The sequence below is a fragment of the Nomascus leucogenys genome, unplaced genomic scaffold, assembly GCF_006542625.1.
Source record: "Nomascus leucogenys isolate Asia unplaced genomic scaffold, Asia_NLE_v1 000804F_88330_qpd_obj, whole genome shotgun sequence".
Taxonomy (NCBI): domain Eukaryota; kingdom Metazoa; phylum Chordata; class Mammalia; order Primates; family Hylobatidae; genus Nomascus; species Nomascus leucogenys.
In genome coordinates this window covers 65436-88562 of record NW_022097431.1, presented here as the reverse complement: position 1 = coordinate 88562, position 23127 = coordinate 65436, and the positions used below count along the sequence as shown (strand labels likewise).

At 35.2% G+C, this 23127-nt stretch overlaps 1 protein-coding gene across 1 annotated transcript in view; it reads left to right on the top strand.

Moving 5' to 3' along the window:
• Nucleotides 1–508: 508 nt before the first annotated feature.
• Nucleotides 509–23127, top strand: part of LOC115834255 (cilia- and flagella-associated protein 47-like) — a gene marked incomplete at its 3' end in the record, with an annotated part of 77386 nt that continues 54767 nt past the window's right edge. Inside the window, exons 1-3 of the mRNA XM_030809001.1 lie at nt 509–585; nt 10600–10750; nt 11854–11942. Coding sequence (XP_030664861.1) covers nt 509–585; nt 10600–10750; nt 11854–11942 — 317 coding nt within the window. The remainder of the gene's footprint in view (nt 586–10599; nt 10751–11853; nt 11943–23127) is intronic.

The following is a 23127-nucleotide window of genomic DNA, read 5'->3' as shown; positions in this document are numbered from 1 at the left end:
CCATTATATTCAGCCTGAAACTATTTTTTAAATCTATACTCCTTATAATACTTTCTACACTGAGCAGCCAGAGTATCCTTTTTGTAAATTGCATATATAAGTTCCCTTTTTAAAATTCCCCATTGGTTTTCCTTTGCAATAAAAATAAAATCCAAGTTGCAAATGTTGATCTTCAAATCACTGGTGATAAGACGCTTTTGCATTTGTAATTCCCTTTGTTGAAAGTTCTTTCTCTTTGCCCACTTCAGCTAAACTGTATGTATGTATGTGTGTGTGTGTGTGTGTGTGTGTGTGCATGTAGTTGTTATTTTAAAATACAAATTCTGGCTTTCTCCAGTTGGTGTACATTAAGAATAAGTATATTTATGACTAAAATCTATTGCCATCTTTGATAAAAATAAGAAATGATATAGTTGCATAGTTTTTAATTTTATAATCTTACTTATATCCTCTTCTACTTCTACATAGATTCTACTGAAAAATTCCAGCTCGCGAAACTTAGTGTATAATGCTAGAATTGTTGGAAGAGATGCTGCTGACTTCTCCCTTTCCCAAGAAAGGGAATGTTGTGACAATTTCTCCAAGGTAAGTATTTTTTTTAAATTTTACATTATCAGACATATCAACCCCAAAGATTTAATGTGTTATAAAATGTGACTTTGATTTTACTATTGATAGATATTTAATGAAATGATTGTCACTCACAGTCAGACAAATATTCGTATGTTTCTACAATTCCTCACCAAAGTTGTTGAAACAATTCTAACAACATAAAACAGCTGTTTTATGTATGCATTTAATTCTAATTTGTTTTTTGTGCACACGGGTCATAGAAACAAGACTATAGTTGGTTGTTGTGTACATGCCATTCTTTTCCTGCAGGGAAACTGAACCAGTGCATTCTAAAAGTATGTATGTATATAATTTAAAGATATATATATATTTTTTTATTTATTATTATTTATTTATTATTATTTATTTATTGAGACTGAGTTTCCCTCTGTCAGCCAGGCTGGAGATGCAATGGCACGACCTGGCTAACTGCAACCTCTGCCTCCTGGTGGTTCAAGCAATTCTCCTGCCTCAGGCCTGCCCGAGTAGCTGGGATTATGGGCACCTGCACCATGCCTGGCTAATTTTTGTATTTTAGTAGAGGTGGGATTTCAGCACGTTGGCCAGGCTGGTCTTGACTCTGATCTCAGGTGATTCACTCACCTCAGCCTCCCAAATGCTGGATTACAGCGTGAGCCACTTGCCTAGGTTATTATATTTTATATATAGTTTTGCTGATATAAGAAGCATGTAACATTATAGGAATTTAGAGACTTAAAGTACGAAGAACTGGGAAAATAAAAGGTTCATAATCTACCTCAAAGAGTCCCAATGTTGCCATTTTTCTCTGTGGCCTCATAGTCATTGTGTTGTGTGTGTTAAATATGATGATAGACAGATAGATGATATATATACATGCAAATATACTCCCATATTGTGATAATGTTATATGTGTCATTTTTATCTAATTGTGTTCTCATACTTATTTAATGTTTCTACTACTATCCCACTCACAAAAATAATGTATAACTGAAACCTCCAGAGAATAGTTTTGAGAATTAAATCTGAGCATAATGTGAGTCTTCCCAGATCAACAAATCATGTTGATATGCCAACACATGCTAATGACATAAATACTCTTGTTTATAAATAATGCAAAGATGATATGAGAACAGCTGTGTCAGTACCACAGCAGTTGACAAATTTGATAACTACTAGTGAACTTTAACTAGTCTTGAATTTTAGCCATTCCCTTTGCATTCAATTATTTTTCCCCAGTGAAATGTGATAGATAACTAATAAAGTTACTTTGCTTAATTATCTCTTTGGATTTTAACTATACATTAAATGAGTAACTTTTCAAGCTGTAGTCTTTATTCTGTACTAGTATATCAAACACAGAAATAATAAAAAAGGGCCTTTTAAATTGTACTTAAAATATCCTATAACCCATTTTCAACAGTGCCCTTGTTTCGTGTCATTAGCCTATGTTAGCTTTCTTCAGTTATTACTCCATGCTAAAGGGGCATATAAAAGATCTTAATTCTACCTAAACTAAACCTGAGGAAAACATCTATACTTGCTGCTTCTTTATTATAAATAAAATATTAGAATAAAATTCCTTGTATAATAAAAAGAACCTGCCCATTTTCCAAGACCATAATAAGTGTTAAATTTCTAATATGTCTATTAAAAACATACCATAATAATACAAGTTCATTTGGACATTGTCACATAAGCATTTACTTTGTTGTCAAAGTTTTAAAATTTGAGATCTATATTCCACTCTTCCAATAGGTGATACAACTGAAAAGGATGAAGTTTCTCCTGCATTTTTTCCCTCATAGACCTGATAGCCTATTCCAGTATTTCAAAGCTTTCACTATGTGGAATTCTTCCTAATAACCACAATAAACCCTCTGATAATTTAGTTTAAGATTACTTTTCCTGTTAAGAAAGTTCATATTTGTTATTTTTATTATAAATGTGCACTGTAGAAAATTTGAGTTATAGAAAAATAAACAGGATAACAAAAATCACCTAGAATTACATCAAACACAGTTTGTTAGTTCGTTTCTTTCCAGTCTTTTCATAGGCACATATAGGTTTATTATAACATATGCATACTTATGATTTACATAATACAGGTTTTATATGTAAACATTAACATACTTATATTTATTAAACGTTTGCCTATATAAAAATATCTATATCTATGAACTTTGTTTCATATGTCGATATATAGTATGCACTTCGTATTACTATATAGTAGCACTTCATATTTAATCTTCCTAATACCTGTAGTGTCCTCATATTACAGAAGAAGTATTGGACACAGAGACATTAAATTACCCAATGTTCCCTGCTATTAAATGCCAAGTAGAGATTCAGACCAGTGAATATAAATTCAGAGCTGGCACTTTTATTAAACTGACACTTGCACATATCTGGTGCATGTGTATGTCTGTGTGTGTCTGTCTGTGTGTGTGTCTGTGTCACATTCAGCAAAGCCCTTTGCATTCAATGTAATGTTACTTGACTATTTTAAGCAATCCCTGAAGATCCATGATATAATGTGTCTTAGTCTGTATGGGCTGCTATAACAAAATACCATAAACTAGGCAGCTTTCAAACAACAGAAATGTATTTTTCACAGTTCTGGAGGCTGAGAAGCTCAAGATCAAAGCACCCACAGATTGATTTAGTGTCTTGTGAAGGCTTGCTTTCTAGTTCATAGATGGTACTTTTTTCTGTGTCTTCACATGGTGGTAGGTCAAGGCAGCTCTGTGGGCTTTTCTAAGTGTAATAATCCTGTTAATGAGAGCTCTGCTCTCATGATCTAATCACTCCCCAAAGTCCCCAACTCCTAATACCATCACAGTGGTGATTAGGTTTTCTTCTCTTTTTTTTTTTTTTAGCTTTATTGAGGTAAATTGGTAAATAAAAATTATATATTTAAGTATAGAGTGATGTTTTGTTATACATATACATGTAAATGATTACAGCATCAAGGTATTGACATATTCATCACCTCAGAAGGTTGCCTTTTGTACGTGTCTTATGAAATACTTAAAATATACTTTCTTTACAAATGTCAAGTGTAAATGACATTATAGTCACTTTGATGTAAACTAGGTATCCAGAACTTACTCAAGTTATATCTTCATGTTCGTATCCCTTTGATTAGTATCTCCTCATTTTCTCCACCACTGACCCAACCGTGGCTCCTTCCTTGATGAGGTGCAGGACCCAGCAGCATTTCCCTTCCAAGGATTCACAACAGGAAATGGCTATTGGTTACGACAGGGTGAAAGCTGCTGGTATACTCTGTAGAGCAGTTTACTGGGGAGCTAAGTAGCACCCACTGTGTGGCTGATAATGATAAGACCTGCCCTTCCTGTTCCTAGCCACCTCTAGACAGCTCAAGTATGCCTGTCTCTCTAATGATCTTCTGTGTGGTTTTCGTCAGGTTATTGCTCACTGTGTTACTTCAGGGTCTTAACTGGAACCTTGAGCCCTCTCTAAGCCATTGTCTTTCATAGATAGCTGTTTAATTATTGTTTTTATGTGGAAGAATGAAGATTGGTATCTCCTACTCTGCTGTTCTGATGATGTCACTCTTCTTTTAATAGATTTAAACATGTGAACTTGGTTGGGGGGGGGACACAAACATTTAGACCTTAGCTTTCCACCCTGTAGCCCCAGAATTTATGTCTTCTTGCCTGAAGAATATATTCATTCCATCCCAATAGCCCCGCAAAATCTTAGCTCACTTCAACATCAACTCAAAAGTCTGAAGTCTTAATTCTCACCTATCATATAAGTCTTGTATTTAGGGTTTGCCTAGAAAAAAAATAAAAATCATATCAGTCTGATATGGGTGAGATTCAAGGTAGGATTCTTCCTGAGGCAAATTGCTTTCCAGCTGTGATTCTGTGAAATCAAATAAGTTATATGCTTCCAAAATACAATGCTGGAACAGGCATAGGGTAAACACTTCTACCCTATTCCAGATGGGGGAAATAGGAAAGAAGAAAGTGGTAACAGGTCCTAAGTGAGTCCAAAACTAAACAGGACAAATAACATTAAATCTTAAGGCACCAGAATAATCTTCTTTGACGTGAAACTCTGTTCCCAGGACCACTGGTGGTCCTGCCCGCAATGGCTTTGAGGCAGCCCAGTGCCCGTCACAGCTCTGTGTCTGGGAACATGTCAGTTCTCTGCAGTAGCCTCGCCGCTGTGGTCATTCTATGCCTGGGTCTTGTGGTTGTGGTTACCCTGAGCTGGAATCTTGCTCTAATGTCTCTACTGGTGTGAGGTCTTCAGGGAGGCCTGCCTCCAGAGCTCTACTGGGCTTTGCCTTAGCGGAACTCTGCAGTGGCCCTTCCCCATGGCAATTCTCTAACTGAACCCCAAGACTCTCCAGGGTACCCTTTGAAATATAGGTGAAGGCATACACTTTCTGTGCTTTCTGCACCAGTGGAAATGTACTACATGGATGCCTCACAAATTTATTGCCTGTGACCATCAGAGGGGCAGCGACCACATTCCAAGCCACACCTGGGTCTGCTGAAGCAGCACCTGGGGCAGCCAAGGAGCATGATACTGGAATGTGGACAGTACAGCTTGAGGCATCGGTGGGCAGCAACACCAGGGTCCCACAGCTGTTCATACTCCCTTCTCCTTAAAATTATTCTGTCTCTCGGGCCCTGGCATTCTGGCCTATGATGGAGAAGCAGCACGGGTGATCTCTGAAATGTTTTGGGGTAATTCTCCATTGTTTTAATGAATATCGTCTGGTTTTCATGGAGATTCCTGATCCATATTAATCTCCTTATCAAACAATTCCTTGCCCAGACCCTTGTTCTCCCCTAAAATGTTTGTTCTCTCATTCTTTTCAATATGGATAAGCTAAGAATTTTCCAAACTTTTAAGTTCTGATTCTCTTTTGGTTAAAAATTCTGTTTTTAAATTATTTCTTTCTTCTTCCATTTTACTATAAGCATTCAATAGAAGCCAGTCCACACCTTTGACACTTTCTTGGGAAATTCTTTAGTCAGACATTCTATTTAATCACTCACAAGTTCTACCTTCCAGGAAACACCAGGACACAAACACCACTTAGCCAAGTTCTTTGTCACTTTTTAACACGGGTTTTCTTCCTCTGTTGTCTAATAACTTGCTCCTCAATTCTGTCTGAGACCTCATCAGGATGGCCTTTACTGTCCATACTTCTACCAGTATTCTTTTCACAAACTTTTAGATAATTTCTAAGAATGTTAAGCTTTCTCTACAGCTTTATTCTTTTGAGCCTTTATCAGAATCACACTTTTAGGTAATTTCTAAGAAGGTTAAAGCTTTCTCTACAGCTGTATTATTTTGAGCCTGCACCATAATCACCCTTTATGGCCTGTATATAGTAATTTTGGCTTTTTTTTTTTTTTTTTAGCATGCACCTCCTAGTTCTTCCAGCCCCTACCTATTACCCAGTTCCAAAGCCACTTTGACATTTTAGGTATTTGTTACAGCAGCACCCCCACCCACTTCTCAATACTGATTTGCCGTCTTAGTCCATTCAGGCTGCTATAACAATAAACCATAAAATAGGTAGCTTACAGACAACAGAAATTTATTTCTCACAGTTCTAGAGTCTGGGAAATCCAAGGATCCAGGTGCTCGCAGATTCAGTGTCTGGCAAGGGTCTGAGTTCTGGTTCATATATATATGAATTTTTATACATATAAATTGCTAAGAGCACTTGTTCTCTGACTATTTCTATCTCATGACATCCTGTTCTTAAATTGAGGTACCATATATTCATAATTGTCTCTGACTTTTATGTTCTCATCTATCCTTGAATTTTCTCTAAAGTCAGTTGCTTTATTTACCTTGATCTTAGTGTTCCCTGTTAAGATTCACTCAAATGCCTCCTGACACATGGTTATTCATTCATATGTAACAACATGGCAATAGAAAAGTAAGTTTCTATACTGTATGTGCACAGGTATGTCAATTGGTAGGCTTCACATTAGGGTGAAAAACCATTCTGCTTTTATGCCCAATTGTCTGACATTTTATAATGGCATTGAAGGGAGTAGGTTGTCTGAACCCCATCTTGCCTTTATGTGGTGATGGTTTCCTCTAACCAGCTGTGTTTTGAAAATCTCTTTATTATAGTTTTCATGAGATTTTTCTTGGGAAAAGAAATGATGAATCTGGGTTTCAGATGCCATTGTGGTTTAGAACTCCTCTCATATCATTTAACAATTAAATGTCATGTTTCAGTCTTGACATGTAAAGGCTCTATGATCCAGCCTCAGTTTCCTTATTTGAAAAATGTGGATAAGACTATTTACCCACAGTGCTGTCAGTGATAAATATGATTATATAGGCAAAACACCTTGTACCATAATGGAACTCATAGGAAGCAATTAATAAGGATGACTGCCTCAATTTGGAGTACTGGTGACTCACAAATTAAGATATGTCAACACTACTTGCAAATGCTAACAATCTATCACAATGCCAGGCAAGCAAATACATAACGAAGATATAAATCAATAATTATTTTATTGATTATGTGTGTATAGAACTAGATGAAAATGGAAAAAGAAGCGCCGGCCTACTCTTGAGGAAACCAAGGAATGGTTACCAGAAGAAGTAATGCTTAATTCTGAATACATCTAAAAACAACTACTCACTTATCTAAGTGCATTTTATTTTATAGGCTTGAAATAAAATTATTTTAGGTAGCTGTTATTTTAGGTGGCTCTCTTTAGCTCGGCTAAATAATTTCACAGGATTTGGTTTTTACAAATACGACTCAGAAAATATTTTGTTTTCCTAATCAAAAAAATGAGTAATTTTATCATTATAAGATATTATATAATTATATATTTATGTGTGCCACATTCTTTGTTAGATACTGTCTAGATCACAGTTAATAATGTCTCTTTCTGCCAGCTATGGATTTAAATTCTCAGACATATTATTTATATAGAAAATGTTAAACAGCTACACCAGCATATAAACAAGCATATTTACTTCTGCATCTAACTTTATGACTAAATTTAGCTATAACCATAGAGTGACTGTCATAAAAGTGAAAGTATAAATTTAGCAAACCATTCTTTTTTTTCTCATTATTTTCATTGAGCCATATGTGCACTGACATTGATGTGTTGTATATTTATTCTCCATCTATTCCAAAGGCTAAACTGAAGTAGCTTACAATGTATATGTAATATCAAGGAGGTTTTTTAAAAAAAAAATCAGAGAAAGGCAATTGGAGCAAAAAGAAAATAAAAGGTAAAATAATTAAAATGAAACCTATAGTTATGATAGAAATGCCTGGAGACTTAGGAAACTTATTTGAAGGAGACTACACATTTGATTCTGAAGTTTCTAACAAATTCAGAAAAGAATGCTGGTCATTTACATGCTTCAATATAACTACAAAATTAAAAAAATAATTACCTATACTTAAGAGAAGGCTGTTCATGGAACCAGCTATTTATCTCATAAAAAGGATACTCTATTTTGAAATGTATTCCATAGGACTTAAGTATAGGTTCATAAAATCCTTCATTAAATGCATGTTCTTTAGATGATGGTCATTCTTGAATGCTTCTCTTTTCGTCAGTTTCCATGGAGATCCAATCCATTACCAGATCCTATCGATTTTACCAATTGTGTCATAAACCTTGTTTCTTTTTCCCTTCTTCACCTATTCCACCCCAATTTAATGTAACATCATCTTTATACTAGACTGCCACAATAGACTCCTAAAGATCTTGTCTGAAATCTATCCTCTATATTAGAATGACAGCTAATTTTTAACAGAAATTTAAACCTTTAACAGAAATTTAAAAAGGTGCTTAAAATATTTCAGCAGCTTTCCATCAACATTTGGATATAGACTGAATATGCTTAACATGGTCCAAAGTACACTTTCACTTTTGTGACAGTCACTATGATTTCGCAGCTTGCTCTTGGCTATATTTTGTATCATAACCCCTATTGCTTGCTAAGATTTAGCATTACTGGCCTTTGATTAGTTATTCAAACACATTTTAATTGCCCATACCAGAGGCCTTGGATGACTTCTTTCATCCCCTGTTCAATCTAGTTAACTCATTCTGATCCTTCACATTCCACCTAATATATCACTTTCTCTGACCTTTCAGACTATGTCACACTCCCCATTATATGCTCTCCCAGCACATATATAATTTGTAATTTTCACATTTATTTCGTGATGGTAGAATGTTGGCCATGTCTTACCATTTGTACTATCCAGGAGAGCAGGAATAGGGGTGTTTTTTTTCTAATTACTGTATCTCAGAAACCTAAAAGAGTGCCTGGAACATTCTATAAATTATCTAAAAATATCAATTGCATGAATGAATTAATGGATAAATGATCTTATATAGTGATGTACTTTAGAATAACTGGAAATACTCTAAATCACTCACTGTTATCTTAATAAATAATTTGAGCCTGTATACCTGGAAAAAGACCTCAAGGTCAAATGTTCTTTGTTCTCAGTTAAATTCATGCCCATGAGTTTTCATAAGAATCCTTTTGCACACAATTGAAATTGTCGAGGACACATATCTAAATTAAAATCACCCCCACTCCTGTAAGATGTGAGCTGTAATTTTCCCTACAAAACTATTTTGAGAACATTTCTATTGCTTTTGAAAACCCCTCATTCATCTCACTCCTCGTTTCTTCCTAGTCTCACCCATTCAACAGCAACTGCACAAAAGTTCTGGTGCAGTTAGGTCAAGGTTTGACACCAAGGGAATCTATTCCCATCTCCATTCTTAAATATGTGTATTCTAAGCGACCTAATAGGTAGTAGTTGGTACAAAAGAATAACTGTTACAGGATGTATAACGGTAACCATGCTAAAAACCAGAGGAAAAGCAAAGAAAATTTCCCCAAGTTTTATCACCTACAGCTGTATCAAGGCAAGGCAAGACTGAAAGATTGATCCAGTAGCAAAATAGAGAGTCCATTGTTTAATTTAGAGTGTTACTTATTTAAACAGTGAAAGCACAAGTAATCAAAGTACCAGATTCACATGTCCCTTGTACAGGGCAATCTCAAAATAAAAGGGGTCAGATCACTTCCTCATGGATGGTAAGACACCCTCTTGCTGAGGAGCCAAATTTGTGCTGTCATTAAGCTTCATGGCCTGTAACTCTATCCGAAAAGGATTAAGGAAGCAAGCCTCATACCTCATCACAATCCAGGAAGCAATGATAAACTGTCTGGTGACAGTCTCTCAGGGGAGATTAGGGAGGCAAGTGAGAAATGTTCCTACAACAGCAATTCATAGCCTCCATGCTCTTATATTGCAGGAGGATCATGGGGTTTCTGCCAAGACTTTTGTCAGCTGCATTTTTACAGTGCGTATGTGGCCTATGTGGACTCATGCAAGGTTGCTGGGGTACCATGGTGCAGTCATTTTCCTAGACTGGGGAACGGAATCTCCAAATCCATCGCCTCTTCACCATTATCCTATGGCTTAGACTGCCAAATTGAAGATTAAGGAGGATGAAAATATTTTCCTCATTCCTTTTTGTAATAAATTAAACGTTATTATTACCTGCCATTATTTGGTTATGAGTTTTGAATGCTATTTTCAATAATTATTTCATGCATTTTTTGAATTTTTATTTTATTAACGTTTCCACATGTTACCAGAGACCAGTGACATGACAAAGTATTTGCCTAAACAGTAGCACAGAATGTCCTATGAATTTCCCTCAAAACAATCCATACATGATTTCCTGTGGCTTGCTGTTAGAAAATCCTTTATTTGAGAGATTATATATTTGAAAGTTAACTTCAGATTTTATAAAATATATTAAGATAGCTTAACTGATGACAATAACTAGATTGTAGGCTTCTTGAGAACTGCAGCTGAAGTGAGTACTTGCAGGGGGATGTAGGCACTAGACACATGGTCTACATTAAACAAATGCTTGTAGGTTGTCTTTTTTGTTAAAATGTTTTCTCTTTTCTTTTACTAAATAGAAATGAAATTATTGTCACTCTGAAATTCACCAGTCGCTTTATTCGTCCTGCTGAAGCTTCACTACTATTAATTTCAAAACCCAAGAATGCAGCAAGAGGAATTACAATGGCTTTTGCTCTTAAAGGCAAAGTCCTTGATTTTGAAGCCATTGTAAGTAAATTTTACCTACGATGTCCTTGCTTCTCTTATTAGACCATGGAGTATCAAAAGCATGTTATTGTTATACATTTTATCTTTAGGCAGCTGTTTCTTGAGTCATCCCTGTGCCATGGATACTTGTGATTTAACTTAAAGCAGTTCTGGGCCTGTGTCTGTGTTTTTGCTGGACTAAGGGTTGACAGTTTATGTAGTAAAAAAGGACTTTCCTGTTCTCTGGCAGTAGCTTTCATCAGTTTATCTTGTGTGTCCTGTAGATCAAATCTATTATAAAGATAAGGCTAATGCTGGCATTTATTGAGAGGTGACGATGTTCCAGACAGAGTTCTAAGTGTTTCTTTTTCAAAGGGTGGGGAAGAGAGATTTTTAAATCTTTATAAAATGGTTGTGACATTATTATGATTGACTTTTTGTAGCCATTATCTCTTCTAAATATTAATTTCTACCATGGATGTATGGTACAGAATAAGTAAATTCATTAGATTGCCAGATTTCCAAATGGATTATAAAGAATTTTAGGTGTGCAGGGCAAGAGTGGTAAGTAGAGAAAATGACTGTAGGACGGTTGAGTGATGGCCTGTTGTTGAGGAGGGCACTGAGATGCTCATATGGACAGACTGCCTTTTGACACAATGATGCTCAGAACAGGAAGTGGGTATTTGTCACTTCCTATGTGTAATCTTCTTTCCTCCTGAATAATGAACATGTACTTTTCCCAACCCTCTCACACAAATTATCTGAAACAAGACATTGTTTTGTCACATGTGGCTAAGAGATATGGCTGGGCTTAGCCTGTCATTGGTGGTTCTGGGGTAGACATGCAACTGTTTACTTCCCCATCTGCCCCTATATGGTGTTAAGTCACTGGGAAGCAGATTAGATAATAAAAACGAAATAAAATAAAACGGTAAAATAATCTTGCTGAAACTATAGAATACCTAGAGAGTTTTTCTCCATGGAATTTCTTTTGATAGTGGGAAGTACTGTCAGTGTAATATTAAAAGGATGGTTTATAGATTTTTAAGACTATATTTTATAATTCAGAAATTTCATTTTTTGTTATTATCATGTGGTAAGATTTTATTTTTTTACTTTAGGACATTATAAAATGCGAAAGCCCATGTTATCAACTTCAGGAAGTCACTGTAAATATGAAAAACCCCTTCCATACGGCTGAGGACTTCAGGTAAGTTATTGTTTTGGTGTAAATTCATTGCAATTAGCGCTCTATCTCCACTCTGAAGAGACATATGTAATTTTCTTTCTTTCTTTTTTTTTTTTTTTGAGATAGAGTCTCGCTCTGTGGTCAGGCTGGAGTGCAGTAGCACCATTTTGGCTCACTGCAGCCTCCACCTTCCAGGTCAAGCGATTCTCCTGCCTCAGTCTCCCGAGTAGCTGGGAATACAGGGGTGCACCACCACACCCAGCTAATTTTTGTATTTTTAGTAGACATGGAGTTTCACCATGTTGGCCAGGATGATCTCTATCTCTTGACCTCATGAGCCACCCGCCTTGGCCTCCCAAAGTTCTGGGATTACAGGCATGAGCCACCGCGCCTGGCCGTAATTTTCTTCATCTCTTCAACATGAACCATTTCGAGCAGAAATTATATGTGTTCACATTCCTATAAACTTCTAAGCACCATCAGAAAAAAGTAAACAACTAATTAAAGTAAATCAGTTTTCCTGAAATGATCATACTAAATTTAAGAGTTTTGTCTGCAAGTTGTTTGTTGAAATTCAGTGTTCTTTCAATTATTAAAAAATATGTATAATTAATAGACTTTTTACTTCTATTTTTATTCTGTACATGTCCAAAATTGAAATATCAATTTAAGCAGAAAAAAACATTTTTACTTAGAGCATCATAACTAATTTATACTGCACAATGTGCATGTGTTCATCTTAAGATAATAATAAGAAAAATACATATTTGTGATGAAAAGACAATAAAATTTTCAAGTATTATTTAATGACACAATAGAAAAGTAACTTCCTGGAAATGTATACCATGTTGAGGAAGACGACGGAAGGTGATACCTTCTGTGCTGATTAAACTAGGAACTCTGTTTTTTCCAGCTTCAGGTATTAGATTCTTATGATACTTATATTGAAACTGGAAGTTATAATATGCTTATTATTTTCCTATTTGATAATTTCCACTTCTTTTAATCACTGTATGTAAGGGATTTTGGTAATTTCTTACTAATAATTTTGGTCATTTTGTTTTAAAAAATATTGTTTTGAAACAGTGATTGGTAAATACCTGGTTCCTAGGTGCATGTGAGAGAGAATACGATTTAGTGCAATTTTATTAAAGTGATACATTGGAGTATAAGGAACACAAAATTTTAGAATATATGGTGTGTTAACACAGTACTAAAGTATGCCCTTAGGTAGGCCAAATGACTGACTGCAGTTCCTCAGAGAAAAACAGGATCAAACAAATTTAGTCTTACATTCTAGTGTTAAAGCAGAAAGAAAATCTGGATATTCCAGAAATTGGGAGAATATTACAGATACATATTTCTCAAATAACAGTAATGTTTTAACATGTCTTTATGTTATATCTCAGATTTAATTAAAATGCTTAATGCTTATAAGGGGTTTGTGGTTTGATAGGAAGCAAAATTGTTAAATGATTTTAACTATATCCTTCCTTATATGAATATGTCCCTCAAATTTAGGCAATGGACAAATAAACTCAAAAATAAAACCAATTTCAAAATGTGTAAAACCAATATTGTGTAAGAGGCATATATTACGTTTGAAATTTTAACATAATAAAATAGATTGAATAAGAAGGAATTTGACCAATTAATTAATAAGAAACTATTTTTAAGTTATAACCAATATAACAAGTGACCCAGTTTTTAATATTACACTTAATAAATGATTGACTTGGTTATTATTAGCAGTCTCATATTAAACATACTTTAAAATAAAATAAAAATATCCCCATATATTCTCCAATATTGTATGCATAAGTGACAAGAATTTATCATGTTTCATCAAAATTTCACATTACTTGGGAACAAATAAGGCAATCTAGTCTATATTTAACAGAGATAGGATTAGCTGACCAGGTTGTTAATTCCCATGCCTTGCTCCCAGACTGGTGATTCTCAAATTCTTCTTTTGCAGAACACCACTATTTCATGCTCTATAATGCTATTTTTTTATTTTATATTTGATAAGATTTAGTTTGCTAGTACAGTATTTTATTGAGGCTTTTGCCTGTATAATTATAATATTTAATAATGTAATTGCTTTTTTCAGTGATTTGTCTGTTTTTGTATGATTAATATTAACCTTATAGAATTATTTCTGAAATGTTACCTTCTATTCTATTGTTTGGAATAGTTTGTGAAGGACTGGCATTAGTTATTTGAATGTTTGATATAATTCACAGGTGAAGCCATCTGGTTCTGAGCTTTGCTTTGTGGAAGTTTATATCATTACTAATTCCATCTCTTTGTTATGAGCCTGTTCAGATTTTCTATTTCTTCTCAAATCAGTTTTGCTAGTTTATTTTGTTCCAGAAATTTCTGCATTTCTTCTAAGTTATCTAATTTGTTGGCACAGAGGCTTTCAGAGTATTCCCTTATAATCCTTTTTTAATTTCTGAAAGGCAAATAGTGATGTTCCTCCTTCTATCCCTTATTTTAGTAATTTAATTCTTCTCATTTATATTCTTGATCAGTCTAGGTAATAATTTGTCATTTCATGGATCTTTTAAAAAAATTCCCTCTGCTTTCCTTGATGTTCTCTACTGTTTTACTATCCTCTATTTTATTTCTGCACTAACTTTTTTGGATATTACTTATTTCCTTCTATTTGCTTTGTGTTTAGATGTCTCTTTTTTTCTCACTTCTTAAGGTGAAAATTTAGATTATTATTATGAGATTTTTTTTTCATATAGGCATTTTTGTCTACATATTTCTCTCTAAGGACTGCTTGAGCTTCATCTCATATGTTTTGGAATATGTTATTTTTATCTTCATTAATCTTAAATTGTTATTATTACTTTTGAGACAGAGTTATGTTCTTGCCCCCAGGCTGAAGTGCAATGGTGTGATCTCGGCTCACTGTAACCTCTGCCTCCCGGGTTCAAGTGATTCTTTTGCCTCAGTCTCCTGAGTAGCTGGGATTACAGGCGCCTACCACCACACCCAGCAAATTTTTGCATTTGTAGTAGAGACGGGGTTTCACCATATTGGCCAGGCTGGTCTCGAACTCTTGACCTCAGGTGATCCACCCACCTTGGCCTCCCAAAGTTCTGGGATTACAGGCACGAGCCACCATGCCCAGTAATCTTAAATTATTTTTAATTTTTTATTTCTTGCTAACCCACCAGTTATTTCGGAGTATGTTGTTTAATTTCCCCATGTTTGTTAATTTTCAACTTTTCTGTCACTAATTTTATTCCATTTAAGTTAGTGAGCATACTTTGTATTATTTAAATCATCTTAAATTTATGAAGATTTGTTTTATGGCGTATCATAAGGTCCATACTGCGGAATGCTCATAAGAAGAATTTATATTTTGCTGTTGTTGAGTAAAATGTTCTATAGGTGTCTCTTAATTTTGGTTGGTTTATAGTATTGTATAAGACATATTTTCTTGTAGATTTTCTGTCTGAATTTTTCTGTTCATAATTAAAAGGGCAGTATTTAACTATCTAACTATTAATGTTGATCTGTTCATTTCTCCCTTCACTTATGTCAGTTTTACTTTGTCTTTTGGTGCTCTAAAATTCAGTGAATATATATTTATAGTAATTTTATCTTCCTGATTGTTCATATAAAATGTCTCTATCTATAGTTACAATTTTTGTTTCAAATTCTATCATGTCTTTTATTAGTATAGCTACTTCAACATTCTTGTGGTTGTATGTATGATATATAATTTTTCATCCTTTTACTTTCAATCTATTTTTTATCTTTCAATCTAAAGTATGTCTCCTTTATATAGCATATTGTCAGATTTGGGGGTTTTGTTTTGTTTTAACGGCTTCATTAAGTTAACATTTATATGAAAGAACTGCAGGTATTTACTGTGTACATTTTGATGAGTTTAGACATGTGCAAACACCCATGATACCATTACCATCATCAAAGGAACAGAAATTTCCAACACCTCTCAAAGTTCTCTTATGTCCCTTTGGTTTTCTGTTTGTTTGTTTTTTGGTAAAAACACTTAGCATGATATCTACCCTCTTACATTTTGAAGTGCATGATATTGTTAACTATTGGCACTATATTTTATAGTGGATGTCTAGAATTTGTTCATCTAATAGTATAATTGAAACTTTATGCCCATTGAACAACAACTCTCCGTTTCCCTAAACCCACAGCTACTGTCATTCATGATGGCCTTCTTTGCTTCTATGAGTTTGACTAGTATAAGCACTTCGTATCAATGGAATACTGACTTATTTCACTTAGCATAATGTCCTCCAGGTTCATCCACGTTGTTACAGATGCAAGACTTCCTCTTTTTTTAGTCAGAATGATATTCTATTGTATGTATAAATCACTGCTTTTGATTGCATTGTTTAATCAATTCACAAATTTGTTATTATTGACACAGTTGATTTTACTTTTGCCAGTTTCCATTTAGTTTGCTATATTGTATATCTTTTAGTTTGTTTCTCTATTAGTCCATGACTTCTTTTTTTTAATAATAGTGAGTATTTTTCAATGCAGGATTTTAATTTTTAAAGGCTTTTTCAATATATTTTTGAATTTGTTTTCTTAATGATTGCACCAGAGTTTACCATAGACATTTTTACTTATCATAATCAGCTTCAGATACATACTAACTTAATTCCAGTAAGATTCACAAAATGTTACTCTTATATAGCTCTATTCCCTTTCCATTCTTTTCCTGGTGTTATTGTCATACATATTACATCAATATTACATACCCAACAATATATTGCTATAATTATTACTTTATATAATGTGTATGACTTTGAGAAAGCTGGGAGAAAGTGTATTGGTTTACTAGGGTTTCCATAACAAAGCACCACAGATCAGATGGAATAAACTACAGAAATTTATGTTCTTAGAGTTCTGGCAGTTAGAAGTCCAAGATTAAAACACCGTCATTTTTTCTTTCTTCTGAAACTTTTCTCCTTGGCCTGCAGATAGTTGTCTTCTCATTTGGTCTTTTTTCTGTGAATGTATATCCCTGATATCTCTTTGTGTTTTCAAATTTCCTTCTTCTTATAAGGACATAATTCAGATTGGATTAGGATCTACCCTGAGGGCCTTAACTTAATTATCTATTTAAAGGCTCTTTCTCCAAATACAGTCACGTTTGGAGATACCGGGGTTAGGGCTTCAAAATATGAAGTTGGAGGGGACAAAATTCAGCCCATAACAAACAGCAAGTATATATCTATAGTTTTTATATTATAACCTTCCTATTTATTATTTCCATTTCTCTTCATTTGTTCGCATGGATTGGTGCTACCATATAGAATAATTTCTGTGACCTGATCCAGCTTTCATCTTACCCACTTTATTTTTTGAACATTTTTTCTCTCCTTTTTCCTCTCTCCTTTTTTAATTCAGGTGATTTCATTGCCCACATGTTGTTCTTAATGGTGTGCCTACCATACATACGTCAGATTCTATTTACTTTTTTTCATTTTTTTCTCTGTTCTTCAGAATGTGTAATCTCTACCAATCTTCAAGTTTGTTAGTTCTTTCTTCCCCCAGTTCAAATCTACTATTAAGCCCTCGAGGGAATTTTTATCTCTTATTGTAGCTTCCATCTCCAAAATTTCCATTTGTTTCTTTTTTTTATAATTTCAATTTCTTTGTTGATATTCTCTATTTGATGCCACATTGTCATCATGCTTTCCTTTACTTCTTTAATTTTAGTTTCCTTTAGTTCTTTGAAGATATTTATAATGGCTATTTTAAATTTGATTTCTGTTCAATCTGATACCTGGGTTACTCTAGCAGGCAGTTTCTACTGTCTGTTCCTTTTCTTCTTTTTTTGTGTGTGTTTCATAATGTTTATGAAATAGAGTAGACATTGTAGACAATATATTATGCCAATTCTAGATACGAGTTCTATCTGCCCCAGGCTTCCTAATGTTATTTGCACTTCTAATTTTTTTTACTGACTAGCTGGGTTATTTTGGTGATGTCTATCTCCCCTGCTCAAACCTACACACACATAGTGTTAAGGGTCTGATGTTGCTTATCAAAGGCCACCGTCTTTGGCATGCCCACAATTACCCTGGGATTACAGTGGCTTTGGCAGGGCTCCCTGTGTGTTTTCCTGACCACACCCTTCTGTTAAATTCCCTGGGTGGGGTGGGGGTGGATAAGTTACTCTTCAAGCTAATTCAGTCAACTTCAGACCTCTTTGGAAAAACAGTTCTATTAATCATTGTTTAAGATTTTTTCTAACTCCAGGAGAACTTCTAGCAGTCTCCTTCTCCAGTTCTCTCTAGCAAACTAACAGGCCTGTAGTTTAGCTTGCATCTTTGTTGATCTACGAATCTCCATCCAATTGTATTTCACCGTAACTGGCACTGTTTCTGAGAGCACACTTTCACTTGAATTTCTCCACACATTATTGAAAATGAAATCAGTACTTTGGGAAGCGATTAGGGGCTATTCATTTTAAGGCCTGCTTCTCTCCTCAGGGAAAATATCTGATCCATGACTCTAGAGCTGGGGGTGGGGACAGTGGTGCACTTTTTCTTCAGCAAACCCTCCATTTTAGGAGCTGAGTGCTAGGTAGGCAAGGGGGCAAAATAGCCTCAGGATTTTTTGACTTGCTTCTCCCAGTGTGGAACTACCACCTTACAAACTTGGCAAAGGCAGCTGGGGTTTCAGTATTTTCAGCAGTGCCACGCTCATGGTAGAGCTTCGGTCCATGAGTGGGTGCTGGGTAGAAGAAGGAGCTTCTCACGGTCTCTCAGCTGCACTTGCCCAGAACCTAGCCTTAGTAACATGTACTGAGGTGAAAATGTCGACATCCCATGCCTCCCAGAAACAAAGGCCTCCAAATGGGAGCCAGGGGAAGGGAGAGCCCTATGTTCTCGGCAAAAACAGTCTGAAACAAAGTTTCTCTTTTGTTGAGCTTGGAAGGAAGAAGGAGATAGAGTTATTGGTTCAAATATCACAGACTACTGGTTTTCTTATTCTATTTTAGTTTATTTTGTTTAAAGATTTTTCTTAATTTGCTGTATGCCCTTAGAACCGTGTCCAGAGAATTTCAAAGTGTTTTTTCGGGTTTCTTTGTTTGTTTTGTTTTTACTCATTTGCTTGGGGTGAGAGTCCAAGGATCTCTCATGGTGTCAGGCTTAATGTTTGTCTTAAATATTATTTTATCTTTTATTAAGATAGCCACTCCAGCTCCTTTTTTATTACTATTTTCATGGTATTCCTTTTTAAATCTTTTTAATCCCAATTGGTTTGTGTTTTTGAGCCCAAAGTTTGTCTCTTTTCTTTTACCCATCTTGTCAATCTTTCCTGTTCGATTGAAGTGTTTAGTCTGTTAAATTTAACTCAATCTGTAATCTAGTAGAATTTATATCTGTCACTTTTATATTTCCTTTATATATGACTAATGTCTTTGTTCATCTATTTCTCTGTTACTGCCTGAGTTTTTTAATAGTTATTTTGTATACCATTTTAATTCCTTTTAGTTTCTTTTACTTTATGATTTTCTAATTGTTTTCTTGATAGTTACCCTGAGGATTGCAATCAGCATCTAATGTAAAACAATCTAACTCAGATTAATACCAACTGAATTTCAATATAACTGAGAAACTTTGTATCTGCATTGTATCTCTTTTTCCTAGCCTTTCCCTAGTGTTACTATACCAATTTCATCTTAATGCATTATAAGCCCATAAAGCAGTTTTATATTTATTGTCCTACTCCTGCTTATTTTACACTTATTTTTTTTGTGTTTTTTTTTTCCTTTCTTTTTGTGGAGAACGGGGTCTCGCTATATTGCCCAGGCATGTCTCGAACTCCTGAGCTCAAGCTATCCTCCCGCCTCTGCCTCCCTGAGAGCTGGGATTACAGGCATGAGCCACTGCACCCGGCCCTCCTGCTTATTTTAAATGAGAAAGGCAAATATAAAGAGTTGCAGAGAAAATGAAAATTTATAGCTTGTTTTTAAATATATATTTACCAGTGTAGTCACCTTTCTTCATGCCTTTTATTACCTCATGTGGTTTTGATTAATTTCTTGTGTCCTTTTATCTGAGCTGAAATATTTCTTGTGCCACAGTTCTACTAGCAATGAATTGTTTTAGTTTTTCTTTACTTTAGAATATCTTCTCTCCTTCATTTTTTTTTTTTTTTTTTTGAGACGGAGTCTCGCTCTGTCGCCCAAGCTGGAGCAGTGGCGCAATCTCGGCTCACTGCAAGCTCTGCCTCCCGGGTTCACGCCATTCTCCTGCCTCAGCCTCTCCGGGTAGCTGGGACTACAGGCACCCGCCACCACGCCTGGCTAATTTTTTGTATTTTTAGTAGAGATGGGGTCTCCTTCATTTTTGAAGGACAGTTTTTTTGTTTTCTTCTTTTTTTTTTTTTAATTTTTTTGAAGGAGAGTTTTTTCGGTATACATTGTACTTCATCAACTCTATTTCTTGCAGGGTACTGAATACATAATCCTATTGTCTTCTATCTTCCAGCATTTCAGGTGGAAAGTCAGCTGTTAATTATATTAAGGAGCCACTGTAGGCACTGAGTCAATTTTGTATTGCTACTTACAAGATTGTCTATATCAGCCTTTCAACTGTTGGATTATTATTAGCTTATGTAGATTGCCTTAAGTTTATCCTACAAAGTGTTCTTTGTGCTTCTTGGATGTGGAAATTAATGTTTTTCATCAAATTTTAGAAGTATTCGTTCTTCATTTAAAAAATATTTTTTACCTCTTTCTCTCTCTCTTGTCTTTTGGAAATTCTCATTAGACTTATGTTGGTGTCCCACAGGCATCTGGAGCTCTGTTAGTTTTTCTTTATTATTTTTTCTTCCTGTTCCTCAAAATAAATAAGATCAATTGATGTATTTTTAAATGCACTGCTTCTTTTTTTCTTTTGCCATACCAAACCTGCTGTTGAGCCCCCCTAGTAATTTTTAGTTTCAGGGATGTTATTTTTCAATTCTAGAATTTCTAATTGGTTCTTTTGTATCATTTCTGTCTATTTAATTGATGTTGTCTATTTGGTGACACATCATTGTATCTCATATGCAGGATTAAAAATCTTTGACATATTTTGGGGATCAGGCAAGTTAGTTTAATCCAACACATGGGCATCTTTTCCCCCATATGTTCCTCTCATGTTTCATCAGGCTTTTGTTTGACCCAACTGCTGCAGCAATCTCACATATAATTGCTGTGGATTGATTTCAGCAAAGATACTGGTGTGGTAGGTGTTCTCCCTTAAGTCAGATCAAATAAAGACAAATACATTACAAATTAAGGCTTGAAGTTTTCCAGGAAGCAGCAAGACAGGTTAGATAATAACAGTGCTCAGGAATAAGACTTTTTTTAAGAAGACCAATCTCAGTCTTTCCCTTCTTCAGGCTGTAAGCTACAGAGTTTTACAACTTCCGTGGGTGCAAGTCTGCTTGCAGAGCTGTCAAAAGGAGGATGGGAGTTACAACACACAAGTTCCAATGCAACAAATTCCACTGATCTTACCAAAGCTTGGCATTTTTCTTGGATAAACACTACTCCTGAGATTGTTGCATGCCTCTCCGTATTTACCAGTGTTCTGAAAAAGTTAATTTTCACAACTCTTACCAGTGGTTTTTGTTGCATCTATAGAGGCATAAATGTATGGTGGTTCTAACGCTGTAATTCTCTGCCTTTCTTTCATTGGTTGTCTAGTTTTGTAATTTGAAAAATATTTTATGTTTTAGCTTAGGCTCTTGCTTCTCAAAGTGTTATCCTTGGATCAGTAGCACCAACATCACCTGAGAGCTTGCTAGAAAGACAAAATTTCAGGCCCACTTCAATCCAATTGAGTCGGAATCTGCATTAATAACATCTCCAGAAGATTTGTTTTTACATTAATATTAGAATCATGTTGTTCTAGGTCAGCAGGTTTCAAAGTTTAATAAATGGGTGAGGCCAGGCTTGGTGGCTCATGCCTGTAATCCCAACACTTTGGGAGGCCAAGGTGGAAAGATCACGAGGTCAGGAGTTCAAGACCAGCCTGGCCAACATGGTGAACCTCAATCTGTACAAAAATTCAGAAAAAATTAGCCAGGCATGGTGGCATGCACCTGTAATCCCAGCTACTCGGGAGGCTGAGGTGGAAGAATCACTTGAACCTGGGAGGCTGAGGTTGCAGTGAGCCAAGATCGTGCCATTGCACTCCAGCCTGGGCGACAGAGTGAGACTCCATCTAAAAAAATAAAAATAAAAAAATTAAATAAATGGGCAAACTATATTAAAAGCATCTTAAGAACTTGCTTTAAATAAAGATTTCTGGAACCCATTCCAGACCTGCTTAGAATTCATATAGGTAGAACTTTGGAAATCTGCATTTTGAACAAACTTTAAGTAATTATTATGCAGATTGAAGTGTGAGAGCTGCCGATTTAGAAACTGCAGTTATCAAGTAGGATTATTTTTTTCTTTTAACAGGTAGATATTGCATTTTTACAGTTAATATTTCTTTTTTTTTTTTTTTTTTTTGAGATGGAGTCTCGCTCTGTTGCCCAGGCTGGAGTGCAGTGGCGCGATCTCGGCTCACTGCAAGCTCCGCCTCCTGGGTTCATGCCATTCTCCTGCCCCAGCCTCTCCGAGTAGCTGGGACTACAGGTGCCCGCCAGCACGCCTGGCTAATTTTTTTTGTATTTTTAGTAGAGACGGGGTTTCACCGTGGTCTCGATCTCCTGACCTCGTGATCCACCCGCCTCGGCCTCCCAAAGTGCTGGGATTACAAGCGTGAGCCACCGCGCCCGGCCAATATTTCTATATATTTTAAGAAAACATGTTCTTTGTATTTAAGCAGGGACGATTCAGACACATGTAGATTGCTATTTTGTCTCAAAATGGTATATGTACAGTGGATAAAGATATGATATTTATTATGTTGGGCTAGTCATTTTATTTGTGTGTCAAATTATATGATCCTTGTGACTACTTTTTAGCTAGAACAGATTATCACCAAAATAAATTTCTCCAATTAGTTACCTTGGATTTATAGAAATATAAATAAATGTTGGAATATTCTTCTGCCTCATAGTTTTATGAAATTTAGATGATAATTTAGAATTTAGTAGCTGACTTTAAATTTAAATTACTCTCTGCAGAGGAATTATTCTTTCTGTATTTGCTTAATTGTGACTCAATATAGGTGAATCTGGTAGT